This window comes from Agelaius tricolor, unplaced genomic scaffold (genome assembly GCF_023055355.1).
Source record: "Agelaius tricolor isolate 1412-34295 unplaced genomic scaffold, bAgeTri1.0.p SCAF_26, whole genome shotgun sequence".
Taxonomy (NCBI): domain Eukaryota; kingdom Metazoa; phylum Chordata; class Aves; order Passeriformes; family Icteridae; genus Agelaius; species Agelaius tricolor.
In genome coordinates, this window is record NW_027269286.1 from 5,052,558 (window position 1) to 5,072,036 (window position 19,479).

General features: G+C 38.4%; 1 protein-coding gene across 1 annotated transcript; it reads left to right on the forward strand.

Annotated features, from left to right (window-relative positions):
* The first annotated feature begins 584 nt into the window (after window positions 1-584).
* SUCLA2 (succinate-CoA ligase ADP-forming subunit beta) lies at window positions 585-19,440 on the forward strand. The gene is made up of 11 exons (XM_071448311.1): window positions 585-742; window positions 2,060-2,243; window positions 9,271-9,370; window positions 9,567-9,729; window positions 12,368-12,496; window positions 12,916-13,054; window positions 14,404-14,565; window positions 14,647-14,789; window positions 17,079-17,199; window positions 17,497-17,585; window positions 18,631-19,440. The coding sequence occupies exons 1-11, from the start codon at window positions 656-658 to the stop codon at window positions 18,703-18,705; spliced, it is 1,392 nt and encodes a 463-aa protein (XP_071304412.1). The 5' UTR covers window positions 585-655; the 3' UTR covers window positions 18,706-19,440.
* Window positions 19,441-19,479: the final 39 nt, after the last annotated feature.

A 19,479-nucleotide genomic window follows, 5' to 3' on the forward strand; every position in this document is an offset into this window, starting at 1 on the left:
TCAAGTTAAAAAACTCAAGAAGAATCACAGCTCTGACACGGTTTTCTTTCACATCAGATCTTCCTTTGATGTTCATAATGTATGGAAGTAACTGCATTTTTCCACTGCCTTCCACCCTCACAACAGAGAATTCCTTCCTGACATCTAATCTAAACCTGCCCTCTTTCACTTTAAAACCATTCCCCCTTGTCTTAAGCAAGAATGGTTGTCTTAAGCAAGAATGGTTGTGTTTACGTTGCTGCACGGAAACGCCCTGAAATACGGAACCGAAACAAGTAATTCTCTGCAGTGAAAACACTGGAAGTTCTGCTATTGGGAAGCTGAAGCGGGAGGGAGTGTGGGCGTGGCATAAGGGAGCTGTGCTTCCTTCCTCCCTTTTAACACAGGCGGTGCCAACCGGGGCCGACGCGGTCGGAAGGTTGTGGATGGATTACAATCCATTTAGGATCCTTGCGAAGCAAAACTAACCGTTATTAAAACCAGAACGGTGGAAAGAACGAGATGCCGGGAAGCGCCCCTCAAGGCCGCTCCTCCCCGGCGCCGGGCGGGCGTCACTGCGGGGGCGGGGCCGCGCGAGGCGCTTCCTGGCCCCGCCCCGGCCCGCGAGCGGCGCGTGCGCGCTGCCGGGAGCACCCGAGGGCGAAGGGGCTCGGCCATGGCGGCCTCCATGATCTGCAGCCGGGTGGCGGCCGGGCTGAGGGGTAGCGGCCTCCGCGCCTCGCTGGGTTCCACCGCGGGGAAGGTAGCGGCCGCTCGGGAGCGGGGGTGGGCTGGGGGGGCTGAAGCGGGGTCGGGCCGGCTGGGGTCGCGGTCGAGGTCGCTCCGTGCGGAGCGCCGGCGAGAGGAGCGTCTGTCTCGGCGCGCTCCCGCTGCCCTCCTGCCCTGCCCTGCCCTGCCCTGCGGCGGGGCTGGCAGCCCGGCGCTCACCTTTGGTGTACGGGCCCCCGTAGCCGCTGGTCTTGCTTGTGGCAAGTCTTCCCTGCGTGGCTCCTTTTCCCTTCCTTTTCAGCGCCCCCGTCCCCTATATTGGTGGAAATCCCCGTGTTTCCATGTCCGCCGTCACCTTGCTGCTAGGAGGTGTCGGGCTGGGCCAGTTTAACTCTTCTTGCAGCTCCCCCCTCCCAGCCTCTGCTCTTGGCTCCTCTGGATGCCATTCGGGGGCGCGGGCTTGTTTTTGGCTGCAGCACCCGTGGGAAGCGATGACACGGAGGAGCTCGGCAGGCTGCGGTGTGTGACACGGTGTGTGACACGGTGTGTGACACGGTGTGTGACGCTCCTGCCGCTTTTTCCTCCTGCCACGTCTGGGAAAGGTCGCCCTGAGTGCCCCTCTCGAGTTACACGCAGCCTCCCGGGCCGCCTCTCCCCTGGGATTGTGCCAAGGAGAGAACGTCCTGCTTGGAGAAGGAACCCTCTGGAGGCTACGTAGGCCCCGTCGGTTCGCTAGCTTGGAATGCTGTAGTAAAGCTCATGTGTCGTCTGTTTGTTTCCTTTATTTGAAGTGAAATGAAACCTTAAAAATCTAGCTTGTTAGAAACTTCCTAGTTCAGGCTGATTTTTACGGTGCTTGTGCCAGTGGTGCATACTAAAAAAATAGAAATAAAAGCAAAGGTTTGTTTTGTATGTGAGTTTCGTTTGTAATATTTTTACTTTGAGTCTTTTGATGATCATCCGTGTTCATGGATTAGCTGAATTCAGTAGGTTTCTTGCTTTGTTTTTGTATAAAATTAAGGTCTTATTTGCATGTAGTGAAATGCAAAAAATGTTTTTTGCATTTGTTGTTGTTGATCTTTGTGTTACGGTCCTTGTCAGTGCTAGTAGTTTCACCAGCTCTTTCCCCCTGGCCAATAAAACTTCCCAAAATCAAATACCAGACCTGATATGAATGACTAATGTGGAAGGGTAGGATTAAATGTTCAGGTGTTTGCACTGGAACACTAAAGTATACTTGTTTAATATGTAGACTGGTTTTTAAACCTAAACAAAGAGGGTAGTCTTTCACAACAGTCACATTCTTCTTTTTGTTTTCTTTTTTTTTCTTCTTTTTATTCTTTTCCTTCAGGTGCTTGCTGGAGGTCCGGGAATACTCAACAATCATGGATTTCAAGTGCAACAACAGCAACAGAGGAGGCTATCACTGCATGAGTACCTGAGCATGGGACTGTTGAAGGAGGCTGGCATTTCTGTTCCACATGGAGTGGTTGCCAATACGCCAGATGAAGCTTACAAAATAGCAAAAGAAATAGGTATAATATTAAAGAGAACATATACTAATAGGCATGGGATTGATACAAGGTGTACCTACTTTTTCTGTCTTTCTTGGTAAGATGTTGCTTGGAGTTCTGAATATACCTTCCCTTTAGGAGAGCCTTCCCTGTGAAGCAGCCTTCTTGTTAAGAAGGAGTAGGTCAGGTATAAATTTTATTAGCTTAGACTAATACAACTGCTTAAACCTGTTTGAGATGAGTAATAGACTCTATTTTGTGCAAGTCCTGGATTTCTTTCTACTTTCAGCAAGGTTAGAGGAAGTCTTGTTTGAAGAGTTTCAGTGGTGGTGACGAGATCTCCTGTAGAACAGAAGATGCAAACTATACTTCTCTACTTCTCTTTAGGCTACAAAAGAAGAGTAAAATCCTGTTCCTTTGTGCGTGTGCTTTTCTGGCAGAATGCAGCTACTTCACACAGGAGGGGAGGACTTCGGTAGCTCCTATGCTAAATTCCTGTCTTGTTGATGAAAAAGTATCCAGTCTCATTTGCTGCGTACTTAAATACTTAATTTAGAATTGAGCTTTAATTTTGGACTTGACTTTGCCTATTAATTTGCCACTTTAATTACAATCTGTCCTCATAAAATCTTGTGTAATTTGGATTTAATTTGTCAGCTTCTATTGTCAGCTTCTATTGTGTCAGATATTAGAAGATAGGGATTTTTTTGGTTGATTGATTTGTTTGTTGGGGGGGTTTTCTTAGTTTAAAGTCTGGGATTTTTTTTCCTCACTGGAAAAACATGTTAGGCTTGTCACAAAGTTTTAGTGAAGGACATTGGTTGTCATATTCCTTTCTCCTATGCAAATGCTCAAATCTCTATTCACCTCCAAAGGGATACATTCATAGTGATTCCTGAGGTTATAGATTTTGCTGGATTCATTTCAGTTTCATATGGAGATTTAGTGCGAGAAATGAGATCTGAAAAAACCAATAATTTTTCTTCTAGAGCGAGTTATGCTGCTTTGTAATGTAGAAAAGAATTGAAAGGCTGCTTTTCCTTCAGGCATGATATCCCAGAAATTCAGGTATTGTCAGATACCTTCTTTATCTTGTTCCTGTTGTTAGAGAGTGAGTGATACAAAATTATAATAATTTCATTAATATGAAAGGAAGTTGCTGATATACTTCTGAGAATGATTTAAACTTCAAAACCTTACCTTCTGTTAAGGGTGAGTTTATAGCAGGATCAAAACTTCCCAAATCAGGCATACCCCTTTTCTCTACTTTAATGTTTGCACAGATATTGCTGGAGGAAAAGGAGAGCACCTTTGTCTGTGGCTCTTTAATCAACAGCCCAGAAACTCGTAGGTCAGGATTCCTGTTTTGTTCCTGCTCAGAGAGGGCTCCTCCAGCAGTGTGGGTATGGATCTGGCTGCTGGTTTATAGCTCTGTGTCATCTCTGTGACATCATAGGCATGCCTGTTATCTGGAGTGTGGGACTCTGGGCAATTTCTTGGGGATTAGAAGAATGAAGTTGTGAAGTGTGTGAGTTGGCATCCTTTAGTGGATGGAATTCAGGACTTCTGGTTGTCAGCCAAATATTTGTTGGAGTTGGTGTGTAGTCGATGCTGTGACTTTCTTTGTACTTGAGATGAGGAAGGGAAAATCTTCCTAAAAGGAGAAGACACACTGAAGGAGCTTGAAGTTTTGAGGCATTGCTCAAACAAGTCCAGAACTCATTCTGAGTGGTGACATTATTCTTTGCTCCAGTGTTTTGGATTTATTTGTTTTTGTAGGCATTTAGCTGCTAGCTTTCATTTAGTACTTAAAAAAAATCAACAAAACACAAACCAAACTGTATCAGAATGAAAACATTCACTATTTTTGGTCCACCCACGCATTGTTGATTTTTGTTGTGTGGAAGTAATTGCCAGTAGATAGGATTTTTTTTTCTTTTTATATGCTAAACTGTTTAATCAAATGTTTGTCTAGATCATTACAAAGACAGTCGGTAATACTCTTTGCTCTGTTTCCCTAGTGCTTATCCACATATTCCTGGTAAATTTACACAGAGCAGATTTCTGACTAAAGGTTGAGTTTGGCATTGGATTTCTTCCCTTTTGCAAATACTTCACTTAGAAATGGGTAAATTTTTATCCCAATGTATAGCAAATGTGAACTTCTTGTTAACAGAGATTATCATAGGTTAGCTGTGGCTGTAGCTAAATCAGTGTTACATAATCATCTCACTTAAATTTTGGAAAACAAATGAGCTGAGTAAGTTCTGTTCCACAGCTTTGATAAGAGACTGCAGCATGACTTGGTTGCCTTGAAGTTTATGGTTTGCTCTTAGCCATGTGTGCATTCCAGCTAGCACTGTGACCAGTTCTGATTGAGGAGCTGATATGTGTGTGTTATCAAGAGCATGACTAATGAACCTAAAGACTGTTTAGTGAACAGATGCTTGATCAGTGTGACAGCAGGTAGCTCGGAAGAACACACTATTTGAAATGAACATTGCTGTTTGTTAAGAGACACTTCCATAGGTGCAATGTATTGTTGTAACTCAAGTTTTGATGCTTCCTGATCCCTTTCCTCTGATAACAGTGGAGTGAAAGGCAGTGACATATTGTGTGCTTGTCTGGGGTTTTTTAATAGCATATATTTCGATTCATGATGACTTGAGAAGTAAGACTTTGTAAGTCATTAATAAATCTTGAAGCCACTCTTGTGTGCTGGTGATTTTGTTGGGTTTTCAGGTAATGAATCCCACAGCTTTATGTGCATGACAGACTGAGAAATTTTAGTAAGATACAAAGCTGTAAAAAATAGGAGGTGTTGAGAGAGTGAGTGCAAAACATTTCACCTTTCTTGAAAGGAGACTGAGGGTCCTGGAATTGAGTGTGCTACTTTTGCTGTTGCAGTTTAAGAGGTCCAGTGCAACTCCATGTCCATGTGGTTTATAAAGAATGTTCTGTTTTGGTATGCTTTCTACAGAATAGCTCCAGTAATTGCTTTGGCTGTATTCCTGCTGACAGTTACGTGATTAATAGATGATTTTTTTCAGCCCTTCTAAATTTTTTTCAATGTTACTAACATCTTTTAAATACTTTTCAGTATTATTTATTTTTCCATCTGTTGCCTAAACATACAACTTGTATCTGTTAATAAAACTTTAAAAAGTAATGTGTGAACCTGGCTAGATTAAAAAATAGAGTTTTTGATCCTAGGCTTGATTTAGTCAGAAATCAAAGCTTAGTACAATGTGTGCAATTATTTTCTAGGTAAAGTGCTAGCTTTTTCTTTATTAGCTCTTCAAAAAACATATTCCAGGCGTTGTGGCAAAAAGCTGGGGTGGTTTTCTCCTTAGTGTATGCCACACCCACCTTGGCTGTCTGATTTAAGTATTTGGAGTTTTCTAGTCTATGTCATAGTGAAAACTCATATCTGTCATACTTTTATATATGGTATTTTTTGGTTGCCATTATCAGTTTTCCTTGTTGGTCAATTATCTCTCTATGTTCCTGATGTCTTTTAGGCTGTCTGAAATTCCAGAGTGTTTATTCAGTTGCTCTAGGATATAGATGATGATCTAAGGTGGCAAACTTAAGCAGAAATCCCCCAGGTGTTAAAAAAGTAATGCAATTATGTTCCTAATTACCTGGTCAAAATCTCTAGATAAACAGCAGTAGTAGTTGAGAAACCAAACATTTACTTACATTCTGACAAATGTTATTTTTTTTGGCATCTGAATCTTAGATTTTGCTTCAGCCTTTGCTTTCTTCTGTAGCACTTCACTCCTTTGAAGTTAAAATATCAAAACATATTGTTGATGATAATTCACTAATTAAAATAGACTTGTATAACCAGCACATTCAAATTTTGACCTCTGTATTTTAATTGCTTGACTTAAGCTGTTGACAAAACCAAACCTGTCTTGTGAGCTGATAATGAATTTGATGCAGTCAATTAATGTCAGGAAGTATTTGTGTAGAAAATATTTTATTACAGCAAAACATCTTGTTCAGTCTCCTGATTGGTATGGTCCTTTCAGTGGAAGGATGATGATTCCTGGCACATAATTATTTCAATAGTTATACTTTTGATTTGCATACAATGAGTATTTTAATACCCAAAAGTTTCAAAAGCTGAAAAAACGTGATTTTGAAGTTAAAATTCACAGTCACTATACTTACTAATGAAATGCAGTGTACTCTAAAGAGATTCTCTGCTCTGTTGACAGAATTAGGGTCAGAATATTATATTGACACTCCTGTTGTTAGTTACAAACCTATATTTTCCTAATGCTAGTAAATGCACCTGTATTGTTTAAATTTAGGTTTTTTGTATCTGTGCAACAAGAAAAAATTAGCTTGTGTTATAAATGGAGGGTTACTTTTTCTGGTGTGAGAACTTTGAAATACAGACTGAAGCAAAAGTTACAGGTCTCTGTCTTTCCCAGGATAAGTTTGCAGTTGAATGGTACTTGAGAACTTGATTGACAGTTGAGTTACTAACCTGTCACTGCCCTCTACTGTTGTCTGTCTTGTCAGAATAGATTAGGCTTGCATGGTTGTTCTGAAGGTGTCTGTAATATGTGGAAAGCAGTACCTCTGCTACAGATAGTATTGGGCCAGAGAAGTGGCAATTAATGTGATTTGACAAAAGTCAGAATGAAAACTTGTAAAGCAGAACATTTTAATCAGGCCTGTGTGCTGTAATCATTGGACTTTCCATTTGCACAGGAAACTGCAGAGATACAGTGAACAATGACCCTTCTTGCCTCTTAATAAGCTTATTAGAAGATTGCATTTTACATGGATATCTTTCTGCTTGCCTGCATGCATTGATCTTTCTCCCAGTTTGAAAGCTTAAATTATAGAATCAGAAATTATTCCTTCCAAAAAATATTAGTATTGATAGAAGTGAAGATGTTTTTGTTTGCTGACTGTGTAACTCTTTCACTGTCTAGTTAATAACTGATTGTTGAAGGTGATAACTGTAGTGTTAGTAAATTTATAGATTTTTCTTGTCCTGGACCGATGAATGCTAAATCAGTGTTCTGATTTCAGACACCTGTTCTCACTGGTATCTACTCTTAATTTTCTAAGCATTTCCTATTTTTTTCAGGCTATTGTACTTATCTGTGCTTTTAGGGCTGACTGCCATTAACATGGTAATGTGATGCTTACCAAATGCTTGTGCAGAGATTCGTGCATTGGCCTTTAGCTTGCTTGTCCACATGAGTTGTACTGGTGTTCCAGTGCCCTGTGTTAAGGCTTTACAATTTGTTACTGCTGCTGAAAGCTGGAGTCCCGCTCTCTGAAGTTCCTGTGTGTGTGCCTGTCACATGGTGCACAGAAGTCTGCAGAAACACTGTCTGTCTGCTGGATGAGCTTTTGCCTTCAGGGAATCACTGTTCTGATGTGCTTGAAGGCATGATAGCACAAGTGCTTCTACTGGCACGAGAAACGAGGCTGGAGTGAAAAGCTGAGGGCTGGAGGCAGGATGGAACTTCTGTGGTGGTGTGTCTGCTGGGTTATCTGCTCCAGGGCAGAAACTGCTATTTTTCATTGAAACACAAGCCTAGCAGTATTTCAAAGCCACGTAAGCAAAAAACAAGGGCACAACTGTTGATACTGAGTAGACAATTATGGTAGCTGCTGGTTTCCAGATTTTTTTCTTGGGTTACTGTGTATCAGCAGTTCTTTGCTGTGTCAGATTGTGTGACAGCGCTGCTGCTGGAACCCTGCAGATGAGGTGTGTGACCAAGCGCTTCCTCTTTTTTTAGAGTAATTTTCAATAGGAGCTGTGGGAAAAAATGTTTATTGAACAGTGAGCTTTCTGCATGATGGGTTATGGTTTTCTTGGGATGTACTGACTTAAGTTTGTTTCAGGTACATCTGTGCAGCTTAATTGCTTGTAGACAGAGCTGCTCAAATAAACCTTGAACTTGTTTATGCAATCAAGCAGCTAGTTTGCAGTGCTAGAGGAAAACAATTTACAGATCATTAGTAATCTGCTCATTTAATGACTCAATTGTTGCATAAGGATCAGTCCAATGATGTTACAGCCAAAACTGATTGTGAAAAATTGAAAGTTGTTTTTCTCACATTCTTTTGGATATCTATATGTTGACGAAATATTATAATGCATCACAGTAACAACATTTTAAAGAAAATATCTTCTGGGATCAGGGTAGTGGTGCATATAGCCCACAACTCTGCCTAAGAACAAAAGAACATTGCCCTATTTAGGGCAATTCTTAGCCTCCCTATTTTCTGCAGTCCATTACTCCTCATGTCCTCTCAGCATTCATATTTTTTTGAACTATTTTTCTTTGCTTTTTTGTCTCTCAATGACAGTTCAGAGTATCCCAGTTAATTTTTGTTATATTCTCACGCTTTACTTTTTAAACTCAAATACCCAGTTTCCCCTCCTAGAAGAATATTTTGTAAAGGTTTTTTTAAACAGTTAAAGCCAACTAAAGGGCTTGCTTTGCCTACTCTTGAAAGAATAATGGGTTTGTTTAGGCCTCTGACTTCTGCAAAGCACTCAAGCTCATGCCTTAGTGCTGTGCTGGGTGGAAGCCAGAGTGCACCTGGCAAGCTGACTTGGGTAAGTGCTATAGTTACATATCATTGCTGGGAAGGGAATGGTTTACAGGTACAGGGTATTTGTAATTGTTTGAGGAAAACCTTGCATATGGTGTGTCAGAGATTCAGTTCCATCTTGTTAATAATCTGTGAGGTGCTAACTATTTCTTACTGGGTGTGTAATCATATGTGACTCTAGCAGGTATTAAAGATGATCAGAACACAGGCATTTCTGGATACTAACTCACCAAAGTTTGCTCACAGAACAGCCTAAATCTGTAAATTGTGGATTATTTGAGATTTTTGGAACTATCTGTGTGAACTGCAATATAGTTTTGGATTCACATGGGTGTTTTGAATGGTGGGCATGGAGAAAGGGGGATAAAATTAAAGCAGCCTTTGTTATTTTACCTGAAGCAATTTGTTTTATAGTCATAGATGACATTTTTTGTGTTTTCTTTTGTTCTAGGTTCAAAGGATATTGTGGTAAAAGCACAGGTCTTAGCTGGTGGTAGAGGAAAAGGAACATTTGAAGGTGGCCTCAAAGGAGGAGTGAAAATAGTTTTTTCGTAAGTTCTTTCTAAATTATCCAACCAAGTGGAAAAACTTCAAGGTTTCACATTATGGATTGAACCTATTGCTTTCTTTAAAACCAGGGTTTTAATTATTAACCTTAAAATAACAAATATTAGATAAGACTTTTTTAATGCTACTTTTGTTTTTACAGCAGTTTCTTTGTCACATTCTGAGCTTCTTTTATTCTAGTCCAGAAGAAGCAAAAGCTGTCTCCTCCCAAATGATCGGAAAGAAGTTATTTACCAAGCAGACAGGAGAGAAGGGCAGGATATGCAATCAAGTATTTATCTGTGAACGCAGATATCCCAGGAGAGAATACTATTTTGCAATAACAATGGAAAGGTCTTTTCAAGTGAGTAATATTAGAAATAGAAGTAAGCTAATTCACTTGTTACAACTGAATAAAAAAAAAATTCAACAGAACTGTTTACTGTTCACTTGCTTTTGAAAATCAGAAGTATACAAGCTAAATTTTGTTTTACAGTGTATCTGACTATATGATTGACTTTGTTTTTAAATGCTGTAAAGATGTAATTCTACGATTTGAATTTACAGAATAATAAATGAGTGTTGGTAGCCCCATCTGAAGTTCGGAGTTACATGGCCAAAGGGGAGATGGGTAGAATAAAGGGGTAATTTTCATTTTGGTTTTAATTTGCATTTGCCTGCTGGATTATGCAATTTAGTTTAAAAACACAGCTATATGTGTGCATGTGCATTTACACCTTAAGTGTCAGAAACAAGATAAGTGACAGTGTTGTGGAAGAGCAAATGGTCCTGCATAAATCCAACATCCTTTTTCTCCCGTGTGTGAAAGTTCCCAGAGGTGCACTGGTGTGTCCCTTGATTTTGAGAGTGCTAGTAGTTTTCTTATACTAATGCTTTCCAGGAAATGGGTAAGAAGTTTTGGGCCTAGAAGTCTGTCTTCATATCTTTCAGGAAAATGAAAGCCAGTTTTTTCTGTGTGTATGGGCTGTATGTGTGGGTATGTAGTTTTTTAGACTACAATTCAAGTGTGGTTGCTGAAGTATGTCAGTGTTTTCTGACAGACAAGTGTTCTATTTGGAGCATAGAACATGAATTGGTAAGTAACTTTATTGAAGCCAGAATTTGGAACAGATCTTGGAACTTTATTTGCTGAAGCTTAGAAAAACTGAGTTTTGTCTGTTCAGGTGCTTTGCAGAGGCACTGGTTTTGGTAATTAGGGGATATTTGAGTATGAATGAAATAATTTTCTGTGGAGGAATGAGAAAACTAGTCTTACTCTAATTCTTTTTTTTCATAGCCGTATTAGGAATTAAGTATTTGTTCCTTTTCTTCCTTCATAGTGTTCTTTTTGATGGGAAAGTATCAGTTGTGTTGAATTATGTGACTTGGGCACCTCCATTGCGATGTGTGCTGGAATAGAGCAAGGGAGATTCAAGTGTTACCATATGCACCACAAGGTGGCATTAAAATGCTGTAAATGAACAGATTTCAGACTCCTAAAATTGTGAAAGCAATAAGCAATGATGCTTATGGAAATAAAATCTACTGGAACTGATTGTAGCAAATTAGATAAAGAAGGGAAACATATTTTCATGGCATGTTCTTGGTCTTGTATAAAAGATAAGTCTTACTAGTATATATTGATCATACTGTGTGGGTTGTTGCCTTTTGACAGGGATGTGCTTGGTTTTTACTGCTGACTTTATAAGTCATGTTTTTAGACGTGTTTATTATTACTGTAACTTGTATAGGATACTTAGGATGAGGAAATGCCTTTCAAAAGAAGGAAGTGTGAAGGTTGAATAGCACACAGTGTTTATTCCTGATGTTGTTGTAAACCTCTTCCTTTAAGGAGGGGAAAAATGATTAAAATAGCCAGCTGAAACTGGAACTTTATGACTTGGATATTATTTGCCAGCAGGGGTTTGTGTTTTAAGCAAAACTGTTCACTTTGGTCAATTCTATGGAACGATGAGTTATTTTATGATCAGTTTGTAGCTTACTGACAGTTCAAGATAAGAATATCCAAAAATGTTCATTGAGTTGAATCTTGCTGTTAGATGGAGAATCATTTGCAAGCCATGTATTTCCATTTGGAAGGATGGTAATAGGAGGGGAGTGGTGTGGTTATTAAGCGTGTTCTCTAAACCAGGGTCACATTTTCTATAATTAATTGTCAACAGTTATAAGGCTGTTTAATCTTTGAGTTCTGCTGATAGGAGATGTTGCCTTAGTACACCCATGGCCATAATCCATGCATGGGTGGTGATAAGGGAAGGTTGGTTGAAGGGATCAAGGTATGTCTTTACTGTGAACTGGAGGAGAGATTTTTAGGTTCCATGTACTGAGTCCCTCATGTTTTTGTTGAGATTTGGCTTTTTTAAAAATAAACTCAGCTGCAAATGCTGTCAATTCTGGTTTCTTAATTTCTTTTATTAATGAATAATTGAGTGCTGTTTTGTTTTGCTGTGGCTTACTTTCAGTGAAGGCTTTAGTTACTGAACACTTTGTTCCTAGTGAACAGGTATGGTTTGCAGTAATTTATCACTAGGTTCTGCAGACCTCCATTTGTCCTTGGAGTTGCAGCATGGCAGAATTAAAAAATTAGTGCCTGGCATTTGATCTGTATTTGTGTAGGAGTGAGTGGAGAAGGTGGAGGGGAGAAGGTAGTTACACTTCTCTGGTGATGCCTAAAAGATAAAATGTATGTGATTATGAAGTTGAATCTTTCTATGAAAATTCAAAAATAGTATGTCGGTGTTAATTGTTTTGCTGCTGCTTTACAGAGGAAATTTTTCCTTATTAAAGGAAAGTGGACCTGACATGCACTTTAACATTTGAAAATTATTAGTAAAAGGTTTATATGGAGGTATTGAGTAGATACACATTAATTTTTTCAACAAAAAAGGTTTTATTGCTGTGAAGTATCTTATAGGAAGAACTAAGTTTTGATTGTGTGGTATCAAATTACTTATGCTTTTTTTTTTCCCTTTTTGTTCTAGGGTCCTGTGCTGATAGGCAGTTCTCAGGGTGGTGTTAATATTGAAGATGTTGCTGCAGAGAATCCTGAGGCGATAATTAAGGAACCCATCGATATAGTAGAAGGCATAAAAAAAGAACAAGCTGTTAGGGTAATTGTTAATGTGGGAAAGTACACGTTAGTGAGGATGGGAAAGTTGCTTCTAATTTTTATAAAGGGTGTGTGCATTCAACCTGCTGAGTTGTCTTAAATCCTTGTTTGAAACAGATTTGAACTAGATACTTAAGTATTTTCAGGTGAATCAGTGTAAATCCAACTGCATGGCAGTATTTATACAGCTTTTATACAGCTTTGCAAAGGCATAGCATGATAAAAATTTATTACCTCTTTTTTAGGATAAGTGTAGTGTTCTATATGGAAAACAATCTGTTCAAACCAAAGAGTGAGTTTGTTTCTTTCCCCCCAGTGGACAGGGCGGGTTCTACATCTGCAAATTCCAGTGACACTGAAATACTAGCTAAACTGAGACACCCTAACATGAGTTAACCATAACCATTCTTTTACTTTCAGCTTGCCCAGAAAATGGGATTTCCTCCTAATTTGGTGGATGAAGCAGCTGAAAATATGATCAAATTATATAATCTCTTTCTGAAATATGATGCTACCATGATAGAAATAAATCCTATGGTGGAAGATGCGTCAGGAGTCGGTAATGTTTCTTATTTATACTCTTCATGTAACACCTTGACATTTTTGTAAATCTAGGTTGCTTCACACTGATGAAACTTCAGCTGTATACAGCAAGAGGAGTTAGTATTAACATGCTATGTTGAAAAAAAAATTAATCAAGCAGATAAATTTGAGACTCTAAATATAGTAGGAATCTGCTCTTAATTGCTAAGTATGAGCTTAAGTGTAAGTAACTTCCTTTTTTAATTTTTAAATAAAGAGCACATCTACCCAGGATAAGGCATTTCTGGAAATCAGGTCTTTTCAAAATTCATAAATTGAAACTTGAGCCACTGCATGTATCCAAAATTGGTACTGTGATGTTAACCAGAATAGTAGTAACTACGAGAAATCTGCCTTTATGACTCAGGCATTAGAATAACTGATGGAGTGTGATGTATGGAAAGACTGTAGGGGTTTAAATAATATCTTGATGTTTATGAGGTTTTTAGCATATCTAGTTGCAGAATAGTTATTTAATGTACAATCACAGCCAATTCCACTTTATAAAAAATAAGCCTGTAGAGAGTATTTGTGCTTGAACTCAGATACAACAGTTTGAAATTTAAATGTGAATGTAGCTCTTTCATCAAAGTATGTTATTGCTGTCACTGGGGTGGTTTTTTGTGTGTTTTTTTAAAATAATGCTTAAGTGATTGATATAGAGCAGTCTTTTCCATCTGTTTCTTGTGCCTTGTTATTTTTATATCATTTTCACTGAGGGATAGAAATGAAGTCATACAATGTTAGTTCTGATGTAAAGAATACTGTCGGTTTTCTGCTTGCTAAATCTTAAGTAAATTTACTTCTGTGTGTTTTTTCCTAACATTTTCTCTTCTAATTCAGGCACTGTCTCATCGTGTTTCTGTGTGCTTACTGTTAGGCACACATTATATATGTTTATTCTAAAAGCTAAAACTAAGATGGATGAAAAAAACCTTCAAATCAGAGACCTTCTGTAAGGATTAATTTAATGCTAATTACTTGTGGTGCACTCCCCCCATTATTTTCTGGGCTGCAGTGTGATCAGAGAAAACATAATTTACTCAGATTTATCAAACAGCTTGTTGTAAGCTTTTTTTGGTTTAGAGTGTCTGAAGAAATAATTATCTTCCCTTTTTGTGCATAACTGATTATATGGGGAAACTGGAGAGAATCTTATATTTACTGACAGTGGTACATGTGTCTTTGCAGCAAAACTTAGTGTTTGGACTGCATGACCTAGCTGCCAGGTTTGACTTAATATACTTTAACACATTCATGTAGCATTTGAATTGTTACTATAATATTAAATGATGGTAAGTAATGGTGGATTTTTTTCCCTTTCAGTGATGTGTATGGATGCAAAGATAAACTTTGACAGCAATTCAGCCTATCGTCAGAAGAAGATCTTTGATATGCAGGATTGGACGCAGGAAGACCAAAGAGACAAGGATGCTGCAAAAGCAGATCTCAACTATATAGGGTTGGATGGAAACATAGGCTGCTTAGGTATGTACTATTTAATGAATTTTAAATGACCTAATGGATTTATAAACTGCATTCCTAAATGTTATCTTTATTCTCATGTAGTCAATGGTGCTGGTTTAGCTATGGCCACAATGGATATAATTAAACTTCACGGCGGAACTCCAGCAAACTTCCTTGATGTTGGTGGTGGTGCTACAGTGCAGCAAGTGACAGAAGCCTTTAAGCTTATTACCTCTGATAAAAAGGTGAGGGAAGAGTTGGCATATCAAGGTCCTACACAGTGGTAAAACAGGCTATGATTTGGAAGACAATGCTTAGTGCGTATTCTCCAGAAAACGTGTTTTTATAGAACTAGAAAGAGAGAAGATAGAAATCTTAGCTTCATCTTGGTGCAGATGAAGGAGGCCTAATAATTATGGATTTTTTTACCTTTTTAAATAATAGGGGTTTTGGCTGGGTATTTTTGTCTCTTCTGGTTGAAGTTACAGCTGTATTTGAATATTTCCAGAAATCTTGGAGTCAGAAACTCCCACTGTCTGCTGCTTAAACAGAAAGCTGTATTCAGTTGGTTTTCCAGTTTTATTTTTCTTTTGGACCAGTTTTGCAGCTGGGTCTGTGTTTTGTGTAGAGTTGTAGAGATGAATATTTGCTGTGCTGTGCACAAATTAGTTTCTAAGGTGCTGATTATATGTAATGTAAGATAAAATAATTTTGTTATAATGGAAGATAAAATAATTTTAAGGGGCTTTAATGTTTATCCTATTAGAAATTTATCAGAAGTGCTTGAATATTATTAAAATAATACATTGGTTGAAACTGGAGGAAGAGCTTTTCCACAAAAATAATATGAAGGCTGGATTGATGGTCTACATAGGGATGCTTATTCCAGGGGGAGCTTGGCAGTTTGGGGCTTTTTAAAAATAAAGAAAACTATTTTAAAAGGGGTAACTATAAAAGGTGGGAATGACTTGCAAGACCTGCTAATGATATACTACTTTTGCACCACAATTTTATGTACCACTTGCTCATCTTTGGAAAGGGCCAGAAACAAATAGTGAGTGATATTTCAGAGGAGCTTACTCTCTTTCTTGTTGGAAAGACTTATTACCAAATACAGGGTCTGTAACACGCTCCAAGAGTGCTACAGAATCATTTAGATTGGAAAAGACATTTAAAATTGAGTCCAACCATAAATCTAACACTGCCCAGTCCTGCACTTAAACCATATCTCTAAGCACCACATCTACAAGTCTTAAATACCTTCAGGGTTGGTGACTCAGCCACTTCCTTGGCAGCCTGTGCCAATGATTAACAACCTTTGTGGGAAAGAAATTTTTCCCAATATTCAATATAAAACTCCCCTGGTGCAACTTGAAGCCATTTCCTCTTATCTTACTACTTGTTACTTTGGAGGAGGGAGAACCTCACATTGCTACATCCTTTCAGGCAGTTGTAAAGAATGGTAAGGTCCCCTCTGAGCCTCCTTTTCTCCAGGCTAGACACCCCAGCTCCATCAGCCCATCCTCATAAGCCTTTCTTCACATTTTTTCCAGCAAATTGAGGAAACAATGAGGGACACAGTCACAGAGCACCTGAATTACAGGGAGGAGAGAAGTGGAGAAACAAGGAAGAATCTGAGGGTTGCTGATTTGGGAAGAGTTTTTGCAATGCAAATTCTCTGCTGATGTGTGGACAGAGGGTGTCCAAAGAGACTTTTTAAGACAGCTTTTCCTTTCTGCTTTCCTTGAGTTCCTCACTATTTTATCAAAAAACAATGACTATAGCTGGGATTCCTGTTGCTGAAACTCATAGAGCAGTACAGCCCACTGGTGTCACAGATGGCGCTCAGGGTTCAGTTCAGGGCTTGCTTGGAACAGCCTTCTGAGGTGCCAGTCTGAGTTGCCCATTGGTAGGAGGAAGAACAGTGCTACACAGATGACCTAGTCTAAGTGCAAGATCATGGGAGCCAAGTTACTGCTCATGAACCAGTTGCACAGGAATGTTTGGTCTTGTTGACTTTGTCATCTAAGGCTGTCTACCCATTTTGATTTCTGCTTTGTTTCATCTTTCATCTCTGACCATGGTTCTTTTTACCCTTCCTTTCTACCACTTGAGTTCCCTTAATTGTTGGCATAATTCTCCTGAATAAAATGTATTTCAAATAGCTTATCTCCAAGCACACTGGCTTTTAGGTAAACTGTGTAAACAGGGTCTTGTGTATGAATTTTTAAAAATTCCTGTTTTCAGTATGTGGAGTTACTGGTGTGGGGGTACCTCTGATGGAGTACTGTGAGCAATGGAAAGATAAATAGCAGACAAATACAGTTTTCTGAAGTAACTATTCTGTTACATGTGACTCTACAGAGCTGTACTTTGGTTGCTGATGTTCTGTAGAACAGAAATGTTCTGTCTCTTGCAGAGTCCCTTAATACAATTAAAGAGCTTGAATTATCCTTAGACTGAAGGCTGTGTGCTGCTTTCATCTGATGTGTCTGTGGCCATTTTTAATGTGAATATTGTCATTGATTCTGTAGGTACTGGCTATTCTGGTAAATATTTTTGGTGGCATTATGAGATGTGATGTTATAGCACAAGGCATCGTTACGGCAGTAAAGGATTTGGAGCTGAAAGTTCCTATTGTGGTACGGTTGCAAGGTGAGTGTGCTTCATATACATTTAAATATATTTTTCTCTAATTGGCAGGTGTCATTGAGCTTATATACTGTGTAGCAAGCTGCCTGTAAGTTGAAGTCAATGGAGAAATAAAGCAAACCTTGAATTTTTAGATGGTGAGGATTGGAAAGTTAATAAAAATAGACTTCCTGCTTTTTAACTACTAATGTTTTCTAAATTTATTCACTAACTTCTGGTACAGGCTTCCTAGAAATGTGATACTAGTAGGTAGTAGTAATCTCCTGTTCAGTAAGAGTGGCATTTTATCTGTTTCTGAAGGTACACGAGTTGATGATGCCAAAGCTTTGATAACAGCTAGTGGCCTCAAAATCCTTGCGTGTGATGACTTGGATGAAGCTGCAAAAATGGTAAGATAGCTGGTTATGAATATTCTTTTCAGAGCATAGCATCTGTTGCAGAGTACTGAATAGTCAAAACTCCATTCAATCAACTTCAGGTAGCTTAGGATAAATCCCAGTGCCAGTTGCTCCCAGTGCCTGAAGCAAATATTTTACAAGTTACTAAGTGCATAATTTGTCAGGGGAGCAAAGATGCAGTCAGAAGCTATTTAACCTCACAAACCAAAACCAGATGAATGATCAGGTCAGCCACTCCCCTTGGTGGGGGAATGGCTAAGAGCTTAGCTTTATTAATTGGGAGAAAATACTTGAATTGAGGTGGCTGAAAAATGCAATGTAACACTTCCTTTTATCTACCACTGTATTTCAGTGTGCATGATTAAAACTATAGTTGATCATGATGTGGCCTCATAAGATAATTAGATATTCAGATGTTCAGATGTAATGATTTATGTGTGTGTTGCTTTGCTTTGTTTGTGGAAAAGAAAGTTGTACTAGAAATGTATAGCAAAAAAATTAGAAGGTACCTGGTGGATTTTGTGTCATGGGACAACTTACAGATTTTTTTTTCCCCAAAGAACCACTTGCTCTGTTATAACATGTCATTCTAAGCAGGAAATAATTCAGAGAAATTTAGAGTCATTATTCAGGAGAAGATGAGGTTCCTTAAGGTATCAAAATAAGATCTAGAAGTGCTTGCAACAAAAACTCAGAGGAGAAATAGCTTCTAGGTATATGGAATTTCTTGTGAGTTGCCACCTCAACACCTTGCAAAATAACAAGGTGACACATAAAATTTAAAATTTAGCATTTTATCAGAATACTTCATTATAAATGAGAAGCAGACTTTAACTCCATGAGATGTTTTCTAGAAGACTTGATTATCTTTAAATTAAAAGTGATTAAGAAGTACTGAGTTAAATAGTAATCCTACCCCTAACCCCCTCTGATATCTTACTAATGATTCCCTGGTTTTATTTTGTTTAAAAACATTGATCCAGCTCAGTCAAGTTAGGATTGTTTTGAAATTGAGTTTTTATTTTCTGTTTTTCAGGTGGTGAAGCTGTCTGAAATAGTAAGCTTAGCAAAACAAGCTCATGTGGATGTTAAATTTCAGTTGCCAATTTGATCTGGGAAATGTCATGCCAGTGTCTAACATGTTCTCTGAAATACTGTGTTCTGTGGGAAATTTTTAATTTTTCTTTTGTGTGGAGGTTATGATTGACAGGCGCACAAACTGAAGCATCTGATCTTTAATGTTAACATTCAGAATGGTCAGAATTCTTGTAAAAGTGTGTATTGCTGATATTTAGTCTTTCTTAGCTGTTATTCTCAAGCCTCCAGCTTCTGCTGCAGAATGTCACTTGCAATATACTTCTGCGTTGTCCAAAGTAAAGCTTCTGGTTGAAAAAATAATTATTCTGAATAAATTTTGAAGTTACTTTACTTGTAAATTTGTATTAGCCTTGTTTAAAAGTAAATATGACTGGATTATCTAGCTGTCCACGTGGAAAAATGTATTGAAACGGTATTTTATGTTGGAGACATTTGTACTTAGCAGTATAATGGACATGAGCAAACCAATCATTATTTATGAACAGATGCATTTGAACTTGATCAGAAATATTTTTAGAAGTCCTTCATTGAAGTGGCTGGTAACTCTTCTGGACAACGTGTTAAATCACTACAAAATATACTGTAGCACTTATATTTTCAGAGTTTCTGGTCCTCACGAAAAAGCATTGTGTAGTTTTATATACAAACAAGCATTTACCAAGCTTCAAGGAGACAGGATAAATAGAGAATTAAAATGTCTATTGTACATCGCTAATAAAATTGTACATTAATAAAATATCTCCCAAAACTTTTACTGTCTTTCTTTTTTATATGTTGCCATTTTGAT